The sequence below is a fragment of the Hylobates moloch genome, unplaced genomic scaffold (assembly GCF_009828535.3).
Source record: "Hylobates moloch isolate HMO894 unplaced genomic scaffold, HMol_V3 SCAFFOLD_22, whole genome shotgun sequence".
Classification (NCBI taxonomy): Eukaryota; Metazoa; Chordata; class Mammalia; order Primates; family Hylobatidae; genus Hylobates; species Hylobates moloch.
Window position 1 is genome coordinate 4,333,786 of NW_026652297.1, and position 19,705 is coordinate 4,353,490.

The 19,705-nt window shown below is 58.1% G+C and overlaps 1 protein-coding gene across 3 annotated transcripts; it reads right to left on the reverse strand.

Annotated features, from left to right (window-relative positions):
- Positions 1-184: 184 nt before the first annotated feature.
- HDAC7 (histone deacetylase 7) lies at positions 185-16,866 on the reverse strand. 3 transcript variants are annotated; one of them, XM_032144175.2, is made up of 24 exons: positions 16,373-16,861; positions 16,150-16,240; positions 15,655-15,766; positions 14,923-15,038; positions 14,557-14,682; positions 13,742-13,833; positions 13,441-13,551; positions 13,122-13,302; positions 12,719-12,915; positions 12,295-12,468; positions 10,906-11,125; positions 9,379-9,512; positions 9,094-9,214; positions 8,768-8,817; positions 7,305-7,412; positions 7,015-7,070; positions 6,753-6,840; positions 5,539-5,658; positions 5,205-5,302; positions 3,935-4,053; positions 3,082-3,215; positions 2,717-2,801; positions 1,408-1,546; positions 185-1,214 (listed from the first exon to the last, which is right to left on the reverse strand). In XM_032144175.2, exons 1-24 carry the CDS (start codon positions 16,511-16,513, stop codon positions 1,169-1,171), a joined length of 2,859 nt encoding a protein of 952 aa, XP_032000066.1. In that variant the 5' UTR covers positions 16,514-16,861; the 3' UTR covers positions 185-1,168. The 3 variants fall into 3 exon arrangements, 2 of the variants coding, with proteins under 2 accessions (XP_032000066.1, XP_032000068.1); XM_032144177.2 differs by lacking the exon at positions 13,441-13,551; XR_009211587.1 differs by lacking the exons at positions 185-1,214; positions 1,408-1,546; positions 3,935-4,053 and having other exon boundaries at positions 16,373-16,866.
- Between the last annotated feature and the right edge of the window lie 2,839 nt (positions 16,867-19,705).

A 19,705-nucleotide genomic window follows, 5' to 3' on the forward strand; every position in this document is an offset into this window, starting at 1 on the left:
CACCCGCTTGACGGCGCACTGCTCACTTCCGGGGGGCCCTTTCAGAGGCACTTTTAAAGCAAATAAAACATTTATTGTTCAGATTTTTTTCCATTTTGTTCCTTTTTACAAAAACATGCATACATACACAGGGTATGGTGGGTCCTAGGAAAGACACACACACACACGCCTCACTCACACGCTCACACACGCCCTTCACTCACACACGCTCACACACATTTTCCTTCTTGACCCCAGGCCTGGATCTCCAAAAGCCTTGAAGACTTCGCCAGAGCAGCCTCCCCTCCTCCATGTCTGTATCTTCTCTCCCACCCCTTCCCCCTCAGCCAGGCTATTCCTATGTGGGGTGGGAATCAGAGCTGTGGTCGGGGAGGCCCCAGAAACAGAGAAGGCTCCCCGAGTGGGCAGCGGCCAAGGGGTCCCAGGGGTATGCTGTGCTTCTGGGGGAGATGAAGGGTTTGGCACCATTGGATCAGGAAGCACAGGACTCCCAGAGCACCCATCTGCTCCACCAGGGCATCGCCAGGAGGTGGATGTAGGGGGGCCTCTGGCGAGGGCACAGACCAGATGGAGGGCTGCCAATCTCGGCTGTCAGGGAGCTTCGTCTCAGTGCCCGGTGGTAGGGGGAAGCTTCCAGAGTCATCTGAGGAAGCAGGTGAGAGGGACTCCCCCTGCACTCAGGAATATAGGACCTCTTGGCTCCCCACTCCCCCCCAGCCCCTAGAGCCTAGGAAGGGCCAGCCTGTCTGAGGCCAAGTTCACATTTCTGTGTGGAGCCTGGGGCTGTGTGCAAAGTCTGGGGTTTGCAGAGCCAGGAATAGTGGTTAAGGGTGAGCCCGACGGAGCCGGAGCCAGTCCTCCTCTGTGCAGTCCTGAGGAATGGGGGCCACAGCCAGGGCCCACACCAGAGGGGAGAATCTGTTCTCGAGAGCCCCGTGGGGGTTGCCGCCCAGCCCGTCTCCTCCCAGGGTCCTCTCCAGTCCCCATTCTAGACCCAGAGATTTTCTCAGGCTCCCTGGGATGACTGTCAAGGCAGGCAGGCTGTTCCCTGGTTCCAACTACCTGCCCACAGGATCTCGATAAAGACCCAGGAATGGGGGCGATCGCCAGGGGTTAGAAGAGAACCAGGTCCCAAGGGCATGGTGGGCGGGCAGATGGTTCCAGAGCCTTAGAGATTCATAGGTTCTTCCTCCTCCACCAGCTGCTCCGAGGGCCTGTGGGGAGGGACAAGGGGGGGGATGCTGGAGCGCCAGGGCTGCAGCAAGGGCCTTAGCTGAGCTTCCTCTCAACCCCGGTCAGGAAGCCTGGGAGGATTGGGGTGGCTGCATAGCGGACCCGGGGTCTTCAAGCAGGGAGGAATGAAGCGGTGGAGAGGCTGTGGGCCCAGGGCCAGGGGTCTGGCATTACCTATCTTCAGCCAAGATGCCCACAGAGAGGGATGCCAGTGCGGTCACTGCCTCCACTTCTTCTTTGTCAGCCCCTGGCACTCTAGGCACCCAGGAGTCTGGACAGGAGGCCAGGCGCTGCATGCAGCCCCAGTATTTACCTGGGGTAAGATGCCAGGTCAGAAAGGATTGGAGAAAGCAAGCCCCTCCACACCGCGTCCTAGACCAGATATTGAGGTTGGTGTCTCAGGCCCAGGGCCCCGGAGTAGCGGGCCTGTCCTCCACTTAGGGTCAGCTCTCCCACCTGCCCGTCTCCTCACTTCGCTCCCCCTCCCACACAGCCTGACAGGGTAAGCAGAGCGGATTCAACATGGCTGTGAGGGAGTCCTAGCAGGTGCCCAGCCTTTCTCTCATCCCCTGTGGCTGCAAGGCCACCTTTGACTCATTCCCCACAGGTGCGGGGCTCCTGAGAGCCTCAGGAGAGCCTGCTTGCCTGCAGACAGGGTCCGTGTCACAGTGACCTCCCAGAGCCCCACGCTCGGGCCTCCCACTTAAACACAGCCCCCGCCAGTGCTCAGCCCAGCACTCAGGAAAGGAGGGCCTGGGAGGTGGGACGAACACAACGTGGGAGAGCTGACCATCACCACGGCCGCTCTGCATGGGTGCCCAGGCCAGGAGAATGCTCCTCTTGCCTGCTGCTGTGAGGAACCATGTTCTGGAACCTGGCTCAGTGTGAGGGCACCCACCATAAGAGGAATCAGCCATGTCTTTACCATTATGTAAAGACATCACGGCCCCCCTACCCAGCCCTTGATATGGGAATCTATTTTACTCATTTTTATCCCTCGTATAGATTATGGGTTTTGACATAAGATGCTCAATAGATGTTGAGTTAAAGTTGAAAATTTAAAGTACTTTACAAGTGTGGGGGTTATCCCAAGACCCTGCCCCCAAGCCAGCAGAGCTCCTGAGACCCCCGTGGCCAGGACTGAGGGGAGGGGTGGGAACTAGGCCTTTTGGCAAACAAGGCCTGAGTGTTGCTGTTGACCTGGCCCTGGTCTAGGGCTGTAGCTAGAGATGGAGGCCAGTCCCTACCTTGAGGGGCCACTGTCTGGTGGGCCCTGCTGGCTCCATCGGGAGGGCTCAGAGGATACCCCCTCGCTGGGGGGTGCTCACCACTCCTGCCTGGGTCACTCACAGGAATCTTACTCTAGACCAACAGCAGGTCACCTGGCTGGCACCGGAAGCCCTAGGACTCTGGCCACGGGGGGGCAGGGTACCACCAAGATCCTTCAGTCTGAGCTCAGCAAGTGTCCCATCTCCACACTTACTGTGCACCCGGATCACAGCCTCCAGAGAGCGGATGGCATTGAGGTTGGGTTTCTGTTTCCAGCCTTCTTCTGAAAGGGGATCCACCTACAGAAAACAGTCCATCAGCCACCAGTCTCTCAGGGACCCACAGGCCCAGCTCAGTCCCACCCCAGGGGCCCTGGCCTTCTAGCCACAAGCACTCTACCTAGGCCAGGAGATGCTGCCTGGACCTAACTTGGAACAGAGGCTTCCGCTTCGCCTACCTCCTTTCGGGCTTGGCCACTCCCACCCTGTCCCATCCCATCTGCCTGCTCTTTGGATAGTCCTGAGAGAGCCGGGCTTACCTGCCTGACAGAAGCACGGATGGGGGAGGGAGACGGCTCACCTTGTTACCCAGAAGAGCAGCCACACAGGCCTCAGAGGCGTCACAGATGGCTGTGAGGTCATGGCCACCCTCCAAGGCCAGCACCACTGCGCCTCCTGCCAGGTTCATCAGTTGCTGCGTCATGTACCCAAAACCTAGAGGTTGGGAGGGGAGAAATGGGAGGGGCGGGAGTGGAGAGGTGACCCTGTTCTCTACCCCTGTGGCTTCCCTGCTTGCTTCCTCCCTAATAAAGAATGACTCACATGTATCAATCACTATTTCCAAAGTGCTTTCACATTGAGTGTCGTGCAAAACCTACTAGTATGCTTCACTCAAGGCTCAGGGAGGTTAAGGGCCTTGGGAAAGGCCCCACGGCTAGTAAGTGGCAGCAAGGTAGGACTTGAACTTGGGTCATTGACTCTAGCCTGTGTCTTTTTCACTGAGCTGCACCCTCTCCTCTTTCTGTTTCTGGGCCCTGCGGCCCAGTGGGCTGAGTGGGCACCCTCTATTCTGGGAGTGCTGCTCCTCTCTCCCCTTCCTCTGGAGCAGCTGCCAGCCCACCTGGAATCAACCCAGCTGTGGTGGGGAGTCCCACAGCTGAGCTTCCTGCCTACTGGACGTAAGTCCCCATGGGTATGACCCGGTCAAGCCCTCCGTGGTGAACCGGCCTGGTTCTGAGAAAAGGCCTGGGCTGTGCTCGGCTAGGAGGTCCCGGGGAAGTTCAGGGCCAGCTGCCATACTCCTCCAGTCCTCAGGCTGAAAGCCCTGGGCTGGCCACTGCCACCTTCCCTTTCTGACTTGGGAGTGCCTCCCCACTCCCCGCACTGCCTGGCTCTCTGTCCCTATACCTCCCCCTCAGCTGAGGCTCCCTTACATTTGGCAGAAACATGGTAGCCACCCAGTGGGGCCGGGTGACCCTCAGCAGCATCAAATCCAGCAGACACCAGGACTAGGTCTGGAGAGAACTCTCGGGCGATGGGCATCACGACTATCCTGTGAGGTCACAAGAAGTGGCGATCATCGTACTGTGCAGGGTTGCCAGGGGCGGTCCTGCCGACTTTGCGGTGGGACACCCTGTTCTTAGGACTCCAAGGCTCCCAATGCCCCAGCACAACTGGCAGATTTCTCTGACCTCCTTGACCTTGGCTGGCCACCTATGTCCCTGGCACACACAGCCTGAGGACTCAGCCCCCTAGGGGACTTAACTAGCAAGAGGCAGAAAGGAGCCAAGGATGGGGCACCAGAGGGAATGAAAGAGGAGTGTGTGTGACCGTGTGTGTGTGCATGCAGGCATCTGTGGGGTGCAGTGGCCGGAGCGACAGGGAAAGGGTAATCTCACGGCCTTGCGGAGTTGGACTCTGGTCACGAAGCTTCAGGGACTAGAAGTGCTCGGTCCTTTGGACTGAGTTGACCACACCCAGCTACTCACTACTTGAGAGCTGAGTAGGGGACAACTAGGTCCTCTGAGGTCCTGCGCCACCTGGCTACATTCTCTCATCCTCTCCCTCTTCCAGGCCCCCCCAGCTGCCTTCCTCTATCCCTGATCCAACTCTGGGGCCTGCTTGGGTGTTCTTCATAGCCCTGGGCTCTGAGAAGACTCCAGGAACTCCAGCCCAGGGCTCTCGTAGAATTAGCTGTCATGGAGATAACTCCAGAAAAATGTTTGAAGATCCATTTCCAGAATTCTCTTTTCCCAAATGGAGTGCAGGGACCCCAGTGTGAAATATATAAGGGCTCCTGAACAAATCCCAAAGCCCCTCTTCCAGAATGGCTTTAAGTTACTCCCCCAATATGGACATTATCTGCTTTCTCTCTTTCTCCACAATTTAAATTTCTGCTCTTCTGCTCAAAGCCCACCTCTTGCAGGCAGCCTTCTCTGACTGAATGTGCCAGCTCTGCTCACTCCACCGCCCATCTGCCAGCAATCAATTTGACATTGGCTCTTGGTAATGTATGCCTTTGCAAAGCACCCTTTGACTTTTGCATTCTTCTCTCTGTGTCCTATTCTCACTGGCGTTCACCTACAATGTCTAGGAACTGGTGGGGACAGGCTGACAATCCAACTGATCACCTCCACCCTGGTGCTCTTGGGAGAAGGGACAGGAGAGGGTGGCCTCGCCCCTCTGGGCCCCCAGAGCACGTACCTGAAAGCAGCCAGGTACTCAGGATCCCCCATGGGGGGGTCCAGACCTCCAGCCCAGGCCACATTGACATTGAAGCCCTCACCGCTGCCAGCCCCTACCTGGAAAACAGGAGGCAAGAGAGACATGAGGACAGCAGAATCCCAGAAGGGGAACACCAGCTTCTTAGAGCTGCCAGCCCAGCTCATCCAGCCTCCTCATTTCCAGGTGGGGAAGTTTAGGATCAGAGAGGCTCAGCAGTCTGCCCAGGATCACACAGCTCGTCATGACAGAGGCGGAGTAAGTGCCAGGAGGACAGTCAGCGAGACTGGAGGATGTGGCCCTGACATGCGGTTACCTCATCCACAGCCCCACTCCCCGGGAAGAAGTTGCCGTCGTCATGGCGATGCAGGGAGATGTAGAGCACACTGGGGTCTTGGTAGAAGGTTTGCTGGGTGCCGTTGCCATGGTGCACGTCCTGTGTAGGGAGATGGGCAGTGATTAGGGAAGGCAGAGAGATGGGGGCCAGGACAGGTTAGAAGGATTTCAAGGTCAGTGGCCATTCTGAGGTCAGGACCCTAGACTGTGATCAGGAACCTGGGGTTCCTAAAGCCGCATGGTCGAGTGGCCCCACGTAATCCACTGCCCGGCTCTGAACCTCGGCCTCTCTGTGCTGGACAGGGCTGGCTGTAACATGAGATCCTGAAGGAGAGGAGGTGTCCCAATCTCAGGCCAGCCCACCTGAGAGAGTAACTGTGGACATGGGGTTAGTGGCAAGGAGAGGGAAGGGTTCAGGGTTACACACATCAGGAACCACTCTGTCTTGCATAAAGTCATGAAGTTATGAGGAGATCAGAAACCAAGCTCGGTTACAGAGGGGCAGGTACACGAGGCCCAGCCCCATCCCTCTTAGGGAGAGCTGGGCCCTACACTCGACTCACAGGACCGTGCGGGGACTCAAGTGTGCAAAGGTCCTCCACCGCTCTCAACTTCTGCTTAGAAATGTCTCTTTCACAGCTGCCAGTGCAGAAGGGACATAGCTTAGCAGTTAAACGCAAGCACTCTAGAGCTAACCGGCCTGGGTTCAAATCCATCTCACGACTTACGAATGACTGTGTGAGTTACTTAATCTCTGTGCTCACTTTCATCTGTAAAGTGGGTTATAGTCAGGATTAAATCAATCCATCATGTGTAAAACCATCAGTGTCTGGATGTGATTAGTGGTGTACTGATGTTATCTGCTATTATTATTATCATCACTACCTGTACAGGAAATGCAGAAATTACTAGATCTGCCAAAAGAAGCCAATAGAGGTCAAAAGACAACACTCAAATGACAGCTCCTACCCATTGCGGGGGTTTGCGATGGCTGAATGCGTTCCCACACGCCATCCCCTCTAGGCCTCCCAACTGTGATGTGGGTGTTATCTTCACCCAAATTTTACACAAGGAGAAACTGAGGCTCAGAGAGGCTACTGCAGAACTAAGACATGAAGCCACATCTCTAACATCAGGATCAGGGCTTTTCCCCCAGGGCTCTCGAATCGGAGGGTGCTACGAACAGGCACCTACCCAGTCTACAATGAGGATCTTGCTGGCCTTGCTCTGCTGTTGCAGCTGCCGGCAGGCGATGGCCACTGAGTTGAAGAAGCAGAAGCCCCTGGAAGGAGAGACAGGTCCTGCCAGCCCATTCTCTCCACATGCCCTCACCTCCCCAGGCCCCTGGGTTGGCCCAGCCTGAGAAAGCTCAGGGAAGAAGAGAGAATGTCCCTAAAGGAAGTTCCTGGGGGCTTGCCCCCGACCTCATCCCACCCAGGTCTTCCTCTAGCCTTACATGGCTGTTGAATGATCTGCATGGTGTCCTGGGGGCCGCACCACAGCGAAACCATTCTGGGAAAAGAAAGAATGCTTGTCAATCAACAGACAGCTCTGACCCACAGCTGCATGAACATACCCCAAGAGTTCAAATCTCAACCTGGTCCCCAGAGCCCTCAATTTCCCCCCCAAAACCCTGCGGCAATCTCTAAGAGGAATGCGATGCCTGGGGTTCTGGGCCTGGATTCCCCACTGCCCCACTCTGCTGCCTCCTTTGTGGTGTGTCCACCTTCAACCCAAACCTCCTACCTTTAGCTCACGAGAAGCCACTTTGAAGGCGAGGTCAGTGACACTGCCAGCGGCCCAGCGGGCTGCATTGGAGGAATGCAGCTCATTCCAGATGGTGTCAGTGTCCACCTGCAGGAGCCAGAGTCAGGGCCCGCATCATCCAAGGCTTCACACAGGAGCCAGGGCCCAAGGGGGTGGTCCCCACCCCACGGCCAGGACCCCAGGGGCAGGGAGCTGGGCAGACAGTGCTGCCTCCCCAGTGCCCCACCGCCCAAAGGCAAGGCCTCCTGTGTCCCCCAATCCCAGCATGACTTTTTCCCAGCTTAAGTCCCAGCACCAGCCCATCATCTGGCCAGCACTCTGCTGGCAGCATCACGCCTGCCTCCCCGGTCAGGGGAGGGGGCATGGCGTTACCTGGGCGGGACTTGGGGTTTGGGCCGGGAGGGGGTTTTAAGCCCCAGCTGACTCTGCTCAGGCCCTGCGGGACGGTCGGAGCTGGAGGGGCCGTCTGCACCACTGTCTTCCACTCAGGGCCCCTAGCCCAGGCTGGGGGGCCCCCCAAACCCAGTCCCTGGGCCTCAAGGCTAGGGAGGGGCCGGGGGGCATGATGGGGAGATGGGGAGGGCGAGGCAGACCGAGAGAGGCGAGGAAGGCAGAGAGAGTCGCAAGAGGCTGGAGAAAGAGAGAGAGAGAGAGAGAAAGAGAGGGAGAGGAGGGAGGAGAAAACAGAAGCAACAACAGTTGGAAAAACCAGAAAGTGGCAAGAAATGGGAAGTTGTGAATAGGGCACTGACTGGCTCCCAAAGTCCCCCACCAGCTACAGCTCCCACTTTCCCTCCGGAATGAGGCCTCCATCCCCTGCCTCTACACACCTTGCTTGAGAAACTACTGCAGGGATAGTGTTAGGCGAGGAGAGCTGAGCCGGAGGGAGCGGGAAGCTCCCTTCACAAAGGGGTGAGGACTGAGGAAGCAAAGCTCGCGAGCGGAGTTTGGGGCTGTGTCCCGGCGTAGGGAGTGCTGGGATCGCCAAGGACACTGGAAGCACCACCGTGATGTCACATCAGGCAGCCCAAGGTCTGGGGACCAGGCAGAGGTACCCCAACTTGCCACTTCAGAGCAGACAGAGCAGCCTGGCGGCCAATGCCCAATCACGGGGGTCTTTGAAGGGAGAGATGATCCTAAGCCCCAGCCTTGGCCCTGCTCCTGAAACCTCACTCAACATCTACCAGACACCTTCTAGGGGCGAGGCTTAGGCTGGGCTCCACATTCGGGGGACACTGTGGGTCGGGGACACTGTGGGTCCGAGACACGCCTGTCCAAAAGGAGCTTCCTGCCGCAGGGGGCACCTCAGGAAGTCCCTGGCCCACCCTGTCTGGCAGAACCACAACAAGCAGAGGTTCTGCAGGGGCTGGGCCTGGGAGAACCACAGGGAGGAGAGCTGAGAGCCCTGGCAACGCCCCCCTGCGACCCCTGGGCACACTTACCCCAACCCCACCACAGGGCAGCATCACAAACATCCGCTGTGCCAGGAGCCCTGCGGAGAGAGGCCCAGCCCACATCAGCGTGAATACTCCCAGCCTTCGGCCCAACAGGGAGCAGGGAGCCCAGACAGCAGGGCTGGGTGAGTATTGGGGGAGAGAAACGTGGAAGGGAGAGGTGGAGTGGGCTGCGGAGGGGCTCGGCAGCAAGATGGAGTTGGGACATCCAGGGTGCAGGAGGAGGCTGGCTGGGCGGGCAGAGCCAAGACAGGAGTGCATGGGAGCTGGGTGAGGTGAGCGGGCATGGGGAGACAGGGCCACTAGGCCCTTACCTGCCAGCTTCCCATTGTCCAGTTTGAGGCGGCTGAGCGGGTTGGTGCCGTAGAGGAGCACGTGCCGCTCAGAGTGGACCGACTGCAGCTCTTCCAAGGAGGCCTTCCGGCCTCGGAGACACTGAAAAGGGGACCACAGAGCTCTGAGCCCATGCTCGCCCCTTCCCTCCCATCACCACCACCCAATGTGCCCCTCATCTCTCATGGGCCCCAAGGCCCCCCACCCCTCCCCTCCCATGACTCCTCCCTCCACCCATTCCTCGGGCCCCACCCGCACCTCCTCACCTCACACTGGCTCCGGAGCCCCCGCTCCTGCAGCCGGGACCAGATGCTCTGGATGCGGCCGGCGTGCTCCGGGTGCCTGCTGTTGTCACCGCAGGAGCACTGGTGCTTCAGCATGACCGAGTCATAGATCAGCCCTGCGGGAGCGAGGGTCAGAGAGGGGACCCAGGGAGTCCTCATGCCCCACGGCCTTGGCTGCAGAGAACACGCCAGTACCGCCACAGCAGGCACCCACCTGGAGCCAGGCGGGCACACACCCCTCACACACACACACACACACACACACACACACACAGGCCTGCATTTCATCCTGCCCCCTGCCCCAGCCCCAGCCCCAGCCCCAGCCCCTCACACCTGTCCACACACGCCCAGACACTTCCCCAGGTGGCAGCAGCCAACACACCAACACAGCTCCAGCCAACAAGGCTGCCACAGTGCCACAGCCTTCCCACATGCGGACACAACTGCTGGGTGGCCCAGCACTCGAGGGCCCAGCACCCGGCCCTTAAGTGCTCAGAGCAAAGCATCAGGCCTAACGTACAGCATCTCACCACGCGTGTCATGAACCCAGAGAGGCTACCAAGGGGCAGCGGGAGGGAAAAGAATTCCTAGGAAACCCCCAAACCGGGAGCTAAGAAGCCCACGATGACACTGGACCATGTGATAGACAAATCCAGCTTTGGAGAAGTGACTATTTCAGTCTGACCCGTGGGAAGTCTTCAGAGGAGGGTCCTGCTCATCGCGGGTGGGAGGGTCAATTTCTGTGCGTCTAGGACACCAATGACTCTCAAAATGCTCACACCATGTGACCCGGGAATGCTACTCCTTTAGAGTGAACCTTGGGAATTAATCCCAAGCATGAGGAAAGATTTATGCATAAGGAAATTCAAATAAGCTATAATCTAAATGTCTAACTGATAAGGAATCCCTCAGTAAAAATGAAACACAATAATGAAATACTATGAGACTCTCAGTTTTAAAGACTAATTATGCCAAGAAGGATTCATAATATGTTAACTAAGGATACAAAACGTAGTGCATGTGTTCATGGCATCTGTACATGTACATATGGCCAGAACAAAGCCTGGACTGAAATACAGCAGAATTTCAGAGGGGTTACTTCTGGGTGGTGGGATACTGGTTGGTGATTTTTCTTTTCTTCTTAGGTTTTTCTGTGCTCTTCAAAATGTCTAAAATACTTCTGAGCTCTTTTTACAAGCAGAGCAACAGTAATAAGTATCATTTTATAAAAGGGCTGAGTGCATTGGCAGGAGACTGGAAATTCTTACCCTGGCTTGACTACCACTTGCTATTTGACCACAGACTTGTCACCTTAGATTTCGTGAGCCTTGGTCCTCACCGGCCAAATGCAATAACCAGCTGTTCCACGTGCTCCATGGGTACTACGTGGGCCTAACAAGGCTAAGCGCTCTGTGGCCTCTAAAAACGTCCCAAGTGACACCACGACACCCACATGGACTCGTGCAGCCGAGCCCCTCCCTCCACCCGCCACCCTCCTCCCAGTCTCACCTGTGGTGAAGGGCAGGGTCCTGGCAGGGGTCTCTGAGCTGGAGAGGACTCGGGCCTGGCTGGCGGGCTCTGGGGCTGACAGTGAGGCAGGTGCGGCTGGGGAAGACTGAGCCCGGGACAGAGGCCGGTGCCCACCCTGGGCCAGAGGAAGCAGCACAGTGTCCCCGGTGCTGCCCCGGGGGAGCCGCCCAGCCAGTCGCTGCTGTTCCCAGAGCAACACCTAGGGGAAAGACGGGGCCTTGGTCTCCAGCGTCTCAGGGTCCTGCTCCCTCTACTTCGGCCTGAGGTCTTGGATACTGCCAAGCAGGCCCCTTTCCTAGAGAGATTCCAGGATAAACCTAGACCTGCTGTCCAGTGGGGCTCTGGCCTTTGACTCTCTAAGCCCCCTGTCCCCTGCAGCCCCCTGACAGGCTTGCACCCCAGACTGACCACCCATTCCACCAGCTCCCTGGGCCCTTGGGGCTCCAAAGCCAGGAACCAGCGGAGGGGCGCTGGATCTTGCACTGACCAGGATGTCCTCCTGTCCTGGACTGTGTAATTGTTCAAGAACATGTATGTGGCCTGTCATCATGTGCTACGGAGTGAATTATGTTCCCCACCCTCAAATTTATATGTTGAAGTCCCAACCCCCAGTACCTCTAAACATGACCTTATTCAGAGATGGGGTCTTTACAAACAGAAGTAATCAAATTCAAATGAGGTCGTTAGGGTGGGCCTTAACCCAGTATCACTATTGTCCTTACAGGAAGAGGAAATCTGAACAGACATTCACAGAGGGAAACCACGTGAAGCCACAGGAGAAAGATGACCATCCACAAGCCAAGGAGAGAGACCTGGAACAGCCCCCGCCCTCACACTCACAGCCCCCAGAAGGAACCTACTCCACCAACACCTTGATTTTGACTTCCAGCCTCCAGAACTGTGAGACGGTAAATGCCCGCTGTTTAAGGCACCCAGCCTGTATCCCAACAGCTCCGGCAAGCTAATGCACGGGGTCTTGATTCCCACAGTGAGAGCATTCTGCTGGACGTGCTGGAGCCTGGCTCCATCCCGCCTCTGGCCCCAGCCACCTTTCTGGATAGAGGGGAGACATACCAGGGCAGGAGTATGTGTGGCTCCAGGAAAGGACAGACTCCCTCCTGGAAGAGGGACATGCTTCACCTGAGACTGGCAAACTGTTGTATGTATGTGTGTGTGTGGCTGTGTGTGTGCATGTGTGTGGGTGCCTACACCTTAGTGTGGATCCAGCACCCAGGATCTTATAGGGCAACCATGGGTCCTAGAGCTGCCTCTTGCACTGATGTCGTATCTCGCTCCCTTCCCCATCTTATGCCAGGCCCCAGAGTCTTCTGAGGACACTTTCTGAGGGGCAGGTGGGGACTGCCATACCTGAGGGTGCTGCTGGAGAGGAGTGGGGCCCCTGGCCTCAGGCTGCCCATGGCTCAGCTCCCTGTGCTCCAGGCCATCGTCCACCACCTGGCCCGGTCCCCCGCCATCTGTCTCCAGGTCTTCAGCCGAGGGTATCTGCCGCAGCCGGGGCTTCTCACTCGGCTTGGCTGACCTCTGGGGAGGGGAGACACCTTCCTGAGAAGCCATGTTGGAGCGAGGGGCATGGGGTAGGAGGTGGTGGCTGGGCCAGGCAGCCAGTCATCTTGCTAGGACTCCAGCTGCCATGCAGCTCTGGGCCCCAAGAAGCCACATCCCCCTCTTTTGCCCTCCAGGTCCCTGCCCTTTCTAAGTACCCCTCTTCTTTTGGCCCCTAAGGCCCCAGTTAAGCACTCCCTCAATACCTCCACTACCCAATTCCTCTCACCTTGATCACCTGGACGTGAGTTTTGAGCTGCTCCAGGCGGGGCTGCATGGGGCCCGGCGGTGGGGGAGCGGTGGCACTGGGGGGCAGGGGCTCTGAGCGAGTCCGGCTCAGTGGCCAGTGGAGGCCTGACCCAGAGAGCCGCTCGGTGGTCATTAAGGACTGGGCAAAGTGGAAGGGCAAGGGCCCAAGCCCGGGCACTGGAAAGAATCGGGGGGTGGAATAAGGAGGGAACCACAGGGAGCAATGGAAGGAAGCGAGGGTATAGGGTGGGGGGCCAGGGTGCAGCAGGGCAATGCGCAGGACAGGGGGACAGAGATGGGGAGGAAGGATGGGTCCATCCCAAGCTTGGCCCTTAGCAGGGTGCAGGGACCCAGCCCCTTCCCTGGAGAAGCAGCAGACTCACCAGTCAGCAGCGGGGCATGAGAGCCTGAGGGGTCCAGGAGGAGAATGGGCTGCAGGCGAGAGGGCAAGGCGCCCCCAGCCTCGGGCTCCAGGCCATGGGGCAGGAAGAGGGGAGTGTGGGGGCTCCCCAGGATTGGCCCCCGAGGGCCCAGAGTCGGATGGGTCCTGCGGTCACCGTCAGCCTGGGGGAGAGGCGGAAGAAGTCACGGGGAAGAAGATTCCAGCAGAGAACAATGAAGGTGATGGGGTGAGGCAGCAGGAGAAGGGAGTGAAAGAAGCTGGGGGCGCTTGGAGTAGGGGTGGGCACCCCAGCCACTCACCCTGGCAGGGGCGGGCAGCCCCAGCGTGATTGCGGGCAGCAAGGACACTGTCGGCAAGGCGAACGGGGCCACAGAAGTCTCCTGCAGCCGCAGCCGCTGGCCCAAGAGCGCCTGCCATAGGGAGCAGGGCGAGGGTCACCGGTCCCAGACCTCTACCCCAGGGCGCCTTCCCCAGAACACCCAGGAGGCTCTCGTAGGGGCTACCCAGACCCTGTAGCCCCAGCTCAGGTAAGGCCGCTTGCTGGAAGAAGGCTGAGCCTCAGAACTGCCCCAGGAGAGCCCAGTCTCGGCAAGGCCTTACCTCCGAGCCCAGGATGGGATTGGGGCCGTGCTCGCTGTCATTCGGGGAGCTGCACCCTGACGCGGGCGTGCTGCTACTACTTGGGGAGGAGTCTGAGGGTTGGGGAGAGAGGGAAGTGCAGTCAGAGGCCAGGGTGGGCAGGAGGGTACAGCCAGGCCGCCTGGTGCAGGAGACCCAGGGGCATCCCCTTCCTTAACGGGCACCTTTGCTTCCTGCTTTCTTTCTTTTTTCTTTTTTTTTGAGACAGAGTCTTGCTCTGTTGCCCAGGCTGGAGTGCAATGGCACAATCCCGGCTCACTGCAACCTCCACCTCCTGGGTTCAAGCGATTCTCCTGGCTCGGCCTCCCAAGTAGCTGGGACTACGGGCATGCACCACCATGCCTGGCTAATTTTTGTATTTTTAGTAGAGACAGGGTTTCACCATATTGGCCAGGCTGGTCTCAAACTCCTAACCTCAGGTGATCGACCTGCCTCAGCCTCCCAAAGTGCTGGGATTATAGGCGTGAGCCACCGCGCCCGGCCTCCTGCTTTCTTCCCATCAGAGCAGGAAGAAGACAGGCCACCTTTGGCCTACAGCACCTTTGCATAATTTTTTGAAGGGTGCCCCCTTTTCTGGGAGATGTCACCTTAGCTAACAGAGCAGGGGCAGTGTTTCAGCCCCAACTCCCCCACTTCGGCAAGTGTGTGGGACACCCCCATACAACCACGCATGGCCGTCCTAAGGAGGGGACCCCTGTCTAGGTGGGGCCTGACCCAAAGGGACAAGACCAGCCAGGTTTGAGGATGGCAACCGCACTGGCTCAGCCGGCCCTCACCTCCGAGGGTCTCTGCGGGCCGCCGCCGGAGGCTGGGGGGCGCACTCTCCTTTCGGAGCAGTGGATTCTTCCTCCGCTCCAGGGACTTCTTGGGCTTATAGCGCAGCTTCAGGTTGGGCTCAGAGACTGCAGGGAGCACCAGCGTCACTCAGGCCCCCACCACCCTTCTTTTTTCCACCCTTTAATCCCTCAGTCCCTGTCATCTCTATCGGTCAAGGAAAGAGAAGGCAGAACCAGAAAGAAGATCCTAGCCTACCGACGAACCCCTGGCCCAGCCCAGCCCGGCCACCCCTGCACACTCCTCCCCCACGTCCGAGGCCCTTCCCTCTTCCTTTGCCGAAAGGTCCGCCTGTTTGTTCAGCTCACCTGTCTTGCGCAGAGGGAAGTGCTCTGGGGGGTCACTGGGCAGGCTGGGAACAGGAGGCAAAAAGCTGCTGAGCATGGAGCGGGTGGCTCCTTCCGTCTCCAGGGGCTCCAGGGTTCTACAGAGTGAGTGCCAAGGCTGCTTCAGAGGTGTGAGGACACTGCACGGGCACTGCCCTGAGCACGGGCCCTGGGACCTGTGGGGGAGGCTGCAGCGGGCAGGGCTGGGCAATGTGGGGCTGGTAGGAATGGGGACCATCTCCAGGTGGCAGCAGTGGGCCACCTGTCCACTCCAGCAGCTACAGTGCAGAGCTCTGACCTAGGCATAGAAGCCAGGTGCTTGATGCGTGGGTGAAGAGCCCACTGGGGGCTCTGTCACCTGCACTAGGAACCTGCTCTGGGAACCAGGACATTTTTGCGCTCAGGGAAAATATAAAGAGAGAAGGGGCTCATGTGCAAGAAAAAAGCCAGTAGGGTGTGGGTGTGTGTGTGTGTGTGTGTGTGTGTGTGTGTGTGTGTGAAGGGCTCGGGTGGGGTGGGGAGAGAATTTAAAGACAGAAGAGGGCAGGTATCAGTTGAGAGAGGGGCTTGGGGGCATTATGTTTAGAGGAAGGGTAAGGACTGGTTGTGGCGGCTGGGGAGGAAGGAGGCAAGTGTGTGTGTGCTCATGGCTAACACGGGGGCGGGGGCGGAGGGTGCATGTGGGGACACGAGGGCAGGTGAGGAGGGTGTTACCTGTAGGGAATGCCAGGGCTGTTGGGATGGACTGTTCTTTCTAGGGCCGCCTGCTGTTTTTTCAGAATCACCTCCGCCAGCTTCTGCTTGACCACGCTGCTGGCTACAGCACCTGTAGGGGCAGAGTCATGAGGGGGCTGGAGGTGGGGGGACAGGCGGCCTCGTGGCACTCCCTGGCCACTGCCCTGTCCCCATCCTCAGTAGGAGGCGTCCCAGGGACTCCCCAGGCAAGAGCCAAGCCCGAGGCCCTACCCCTCCCTAGAGCCTCCAGACATCACCCCCTCCCCACATCCCCCACCCCCACAACCCCCACATCCCCCACCCCCACATCCCCCACCATTCACAGGCAGAGCCCAGGCCAGCAGAGGGAAAGCCTCGGCTCAGGCCCAGCTGGCTGTACCCCTCCCACCTCACCCCTCACAAGCCACACAGGCAGCCGCAGGCACCCGGCTGGTGGGGCTGGGCTGGGCCGGGCTGGGGTGGCCACCTCCTTACTTCGCTTGCTCTTGTCCTTGTGGAGAAGCTGCCGCAGCTCTTGTTCCTGGGGTCCCACCTGCAACTCAGGCATCGGCGTGTCCATGGAGAGCTGTGGGCAGGGCCGGCAGCCCAGAAAGGGACAAGGAGTTGAGGACTGAGACTGCTGTCTAGGGAGGCTGAAGGCGTGGAGGCTGGGGACGAAGCTCAAGGTGGCCCCACATGCAGGGAGCTCCATCTTTACCCTCATGGGCTCCACCGAGCGCTGCTGCTGCAGGCCTGCTAGAAAGAGGTGGTGGTGCAGGCGCTGGGGACGCTGCAGGGCCAGCAATGTGGGCTCTGGTGGGGGCTCCACTGGGGGCCGCTGGCCCACCCGCAGGTCCATGGGCTGCGGCTGAGGGCCTGGTGTGTCTGCACAGGGCCTGGGGCAGCCTGGGGACAGAGAGAGGGAGCAGGGTAAACTGGGGCATGACTACAGCCTGATCCTCCCTCAGCCTCCCTCAGGCTCACTTGACAATGGCAAAACACTCTCAGGGGGGTTTTCCTCACTGAATCCTGTCGTGGTCCTGCAAGGTAGGTATTATCAATTCCATTTTACTCGTGAGAAAAAAGTCGCATGAACAGTTACACTGTATCACCGGTGGTGTTTGAATGGAGCCTTCCGACTCCACCACAGTGCTCTTCCACTAAACACGCTTCTCCCTGGGCGGGGGGCTGAGGGCTACGGTGATCTATGATGGGCTGCAGATCCTATGGTAGGACATTCTTGGCCCTGCCTTCTCCCTCCCTTCATCCCTCCCTGGAGTCAGAGGATTTGCCCAGCTGCCCTCTAATGAGTTGGGCTCAAAGGAAGCAATCAGGCAGGCAAACAGGCCCACTTTGTTCTGCCTCCAGCCCCAAGCCTCACAGGCTCTCTGGGTCGCCACCCTCCCATGCTCTATCTCCAGTCATGAGTTAAGTGATGCCTCAAGCCTACAGCCAGCCCTGACCGGCCACGTTGGGCCTGCAGAACCCTGTGCCCAGGGCAGGTTTCTCAGCTCACAGGGCCCATGTGTCCTTGGGCCTGCTCCTGGGTGCCTCCATGGCAGCTCTGGGCCTGGCACGGTCAGGATGGCAGGCACAGCTGCCTCTTCTCAAGTGTCCTCTGCACCCACACTAGGAGCACCTTGCCAAGGCTGTGGGTGCAGGGGCTATTTACAACTGGCCACCAGCCTAGGGTCCATGCCAGCATAGCCAGCTGGACCAGGCTAGGCTGAGCAGCCAGAGAGGCTGAGACACTGGGAGATGGAGCTGTTGCAGCGGGCTTATCCTGGAGAAGGGGAGGTGGGTGGGGTAGGAGCAGGCCAGCCCCATGGGAGGGCACACAGTGGAGAAGGCTTCCTGGAGAGGCCTCCTTCAGCAATTCCAACGCTGGGCATCTCCCAGTGGGGCAGCCACAGACTGTCCTCAGGGGTTGGGGCTGAGGAGGGCTGGAAAGGCCTGTGGCAAAGTACCAGTCCAGGAGTCAGAAATCATAGCCTCAGGCCCAAGCCGGCCACTCCTCACCACAATCTTTACATCTACAGCACTTGTGCATGAGCATCTACAAAACCCTATCACCTCATCAACCCACTGGCCCTGGGGGGTAGTCATTACTATCTTGTTATTCTAAATAAGGAAACTGAGGCTTGGAGGTGAAGGGCCCTGTCCAAAGTCACCCTGCTAGGGGCAGAGCTAGCATGGATTCTGGTCCTATGAAGGCAGGTACTCCAGTTTTCCACCAACTTTCAGGAATTCACCTCCCCTCAAGGGGCTTTCTCACTAAGCAAAGAGGGGTTTGCAGTAGGCTGTCATTAAAGGGCATTCACTCTAATATTCCCTGACTGTGACATGGACACAAGACAGGAGCCCAGCAAGGAGGTGCCCGCCAAGTCCCCGGAATATCAAGAGGCCCGGAGGGACGGTGATGGCTGTGCACCCAGATGCCGCCCGCAGTAGAAAATGCACAGCTTTGATGCCCCACCTCTTGTTCACATTGCCTCCCAAGAAATCCGGATTCTCATTCGGGTTGAGTCTGGGTTTCGAATACCAAAACACTCCTGCCCCAGGAAAGGTTTCAGTCCTTCCACGTTCTGTGTCCTGGCTTCCCGGGTGACTCCTCTGATTATGCAAGAGGGCTTGGGGGAACCAAGGCCAGCCACCTGGACCCAAGACCAGTGGCTTCAGCCACACACGGATTGTGAGCAGCCCCCAGCAGGGGCCCGTCCCCTCACACTCTGCATGGCCACTGCCTCCACAGCAGAAGGGAATACAGGATGGGCTCTGCCTGGAGCCCTGGAAATACTTTTCGAGGTGCTTTAGCATTTGTGAGGCTCCACAGTCTGGTCCTAACTTGGCTTCTCTCAACTTGGTCTGCATCTGAACATGAACCCTCCACCTTGGCCATCAGCTTCCACCTGTCATAAATCCACATCTCTTCTGTTCTCTGACCTTTTGCTCACAATGTCCCCCTGCCTGTGCTGTCCTCATCCCTGCATTCTACTTTTCCAAATCCTACTCTTTGCTCAAAGCTCAGCTGGAATCCTCCCTCATCCCTGGACCCAGCCAGCGCCTAGCATCCCTCCCTCTTTTGGACTCCAATCATGTGGCTGTTCCACACCAGGATTAGTGCTCTGTGGGCAGGTACCGTGTCTGAGTTAAGCTCCATAGGGCAGGAACTTGGTTTCATGCATTGCTTATTATTCCTAGCACCTGGAATAGTACCTAGCACATGACAGGCACTCCACAAACATAGAATCAATGAATAAATCAGTGTCTCTCCTCAAATGTCCAGGAAAGTACCCTGGCACAGACACAGAGCTCATTAATGATTCTTGAACAAATGGATAAACTCATGAATCGGTGTCCTCTCATTGGGCACTGGTCACATTATTGCATTCTACTTTTTTTTCTCTTTGTATTTGTGTGTGCTTCCTCCCTAACCTGCCTGTTAGCTTTTCAACAGCCAGGACTGAAGCAAGGAGGATACCTGGGCTCCATTTCTCCCTGCTATATGGAATTATTAGGCATCAGGCTGTATATCTTGCACTCAGTAGGCCCTCAGTTGATATTGGCTGCGCTGAAGGAAGGGCAGGCTGCGTCTAGTCCAGACCTGGCCCCATGGGCATGTCCTAAACCAAAGCAGCAGCAGGAAGTCCAGTCCTTCCCCAGGGCAGCCTAGCAACAGAGGAGGCTCAGGCCAGTAGAGGGAGGAGGCGCAGACGGTGACAGAACACTTCCCCTCCAGCAGAGCAGTCCTGCAAGGGCTGCCATGCCCACCTTGCAGAGCCGGTGTGAGGACCGAGTGAGTCCACACACGAGAACACACCTTGCCTGGTGCCTGACATGGGGTAGGGGTCTCAGCATAAATATTAGCTTCTTACTTTCCTTCCTGTTTCACTGCTCCCAGCAAGGACAAGAAGGGCATCCTGTGTTTCCTTTTCCTGTTGTGTTTCCTAGCACTGCGCCCAGCCAGCATCCAGAGCTGCCTCTCTTACCCCGGCTCCTCGCCCCTCCCTGGAGCCCCCACCTCCTGGCTCTCTGGCAGATCAGCCAGTGA

What these genes read in the sequence shown, in the direction of transcription:
- HDAC7 (XM_032144175.2), bottom strand. Translation starts at nt 16,513, where the DNA reads ATGGACCTGCGGGTGGGCCAGCGGCCCCCAGTGGAGCCCCCACCAGAG. An exon ending in CTCACGTCCAGGTGATCAAG is followed by an intron (nt 12,469 to 12,718) that starts GTGAGAGGAATT and finishes TCCCCTCCCCAG; the next exon opens with AGGTCAGCCAAGCCGAGTGA. An exon ending in GAGTACCTGGCTGCTTTCAG is followed by an intron (nt 4,054 to 5,204) that starts GTACGTGCTCTG and finishes GTGACCTCACAG; the next exon opens with GATAGTCGTGATGCCCATCG.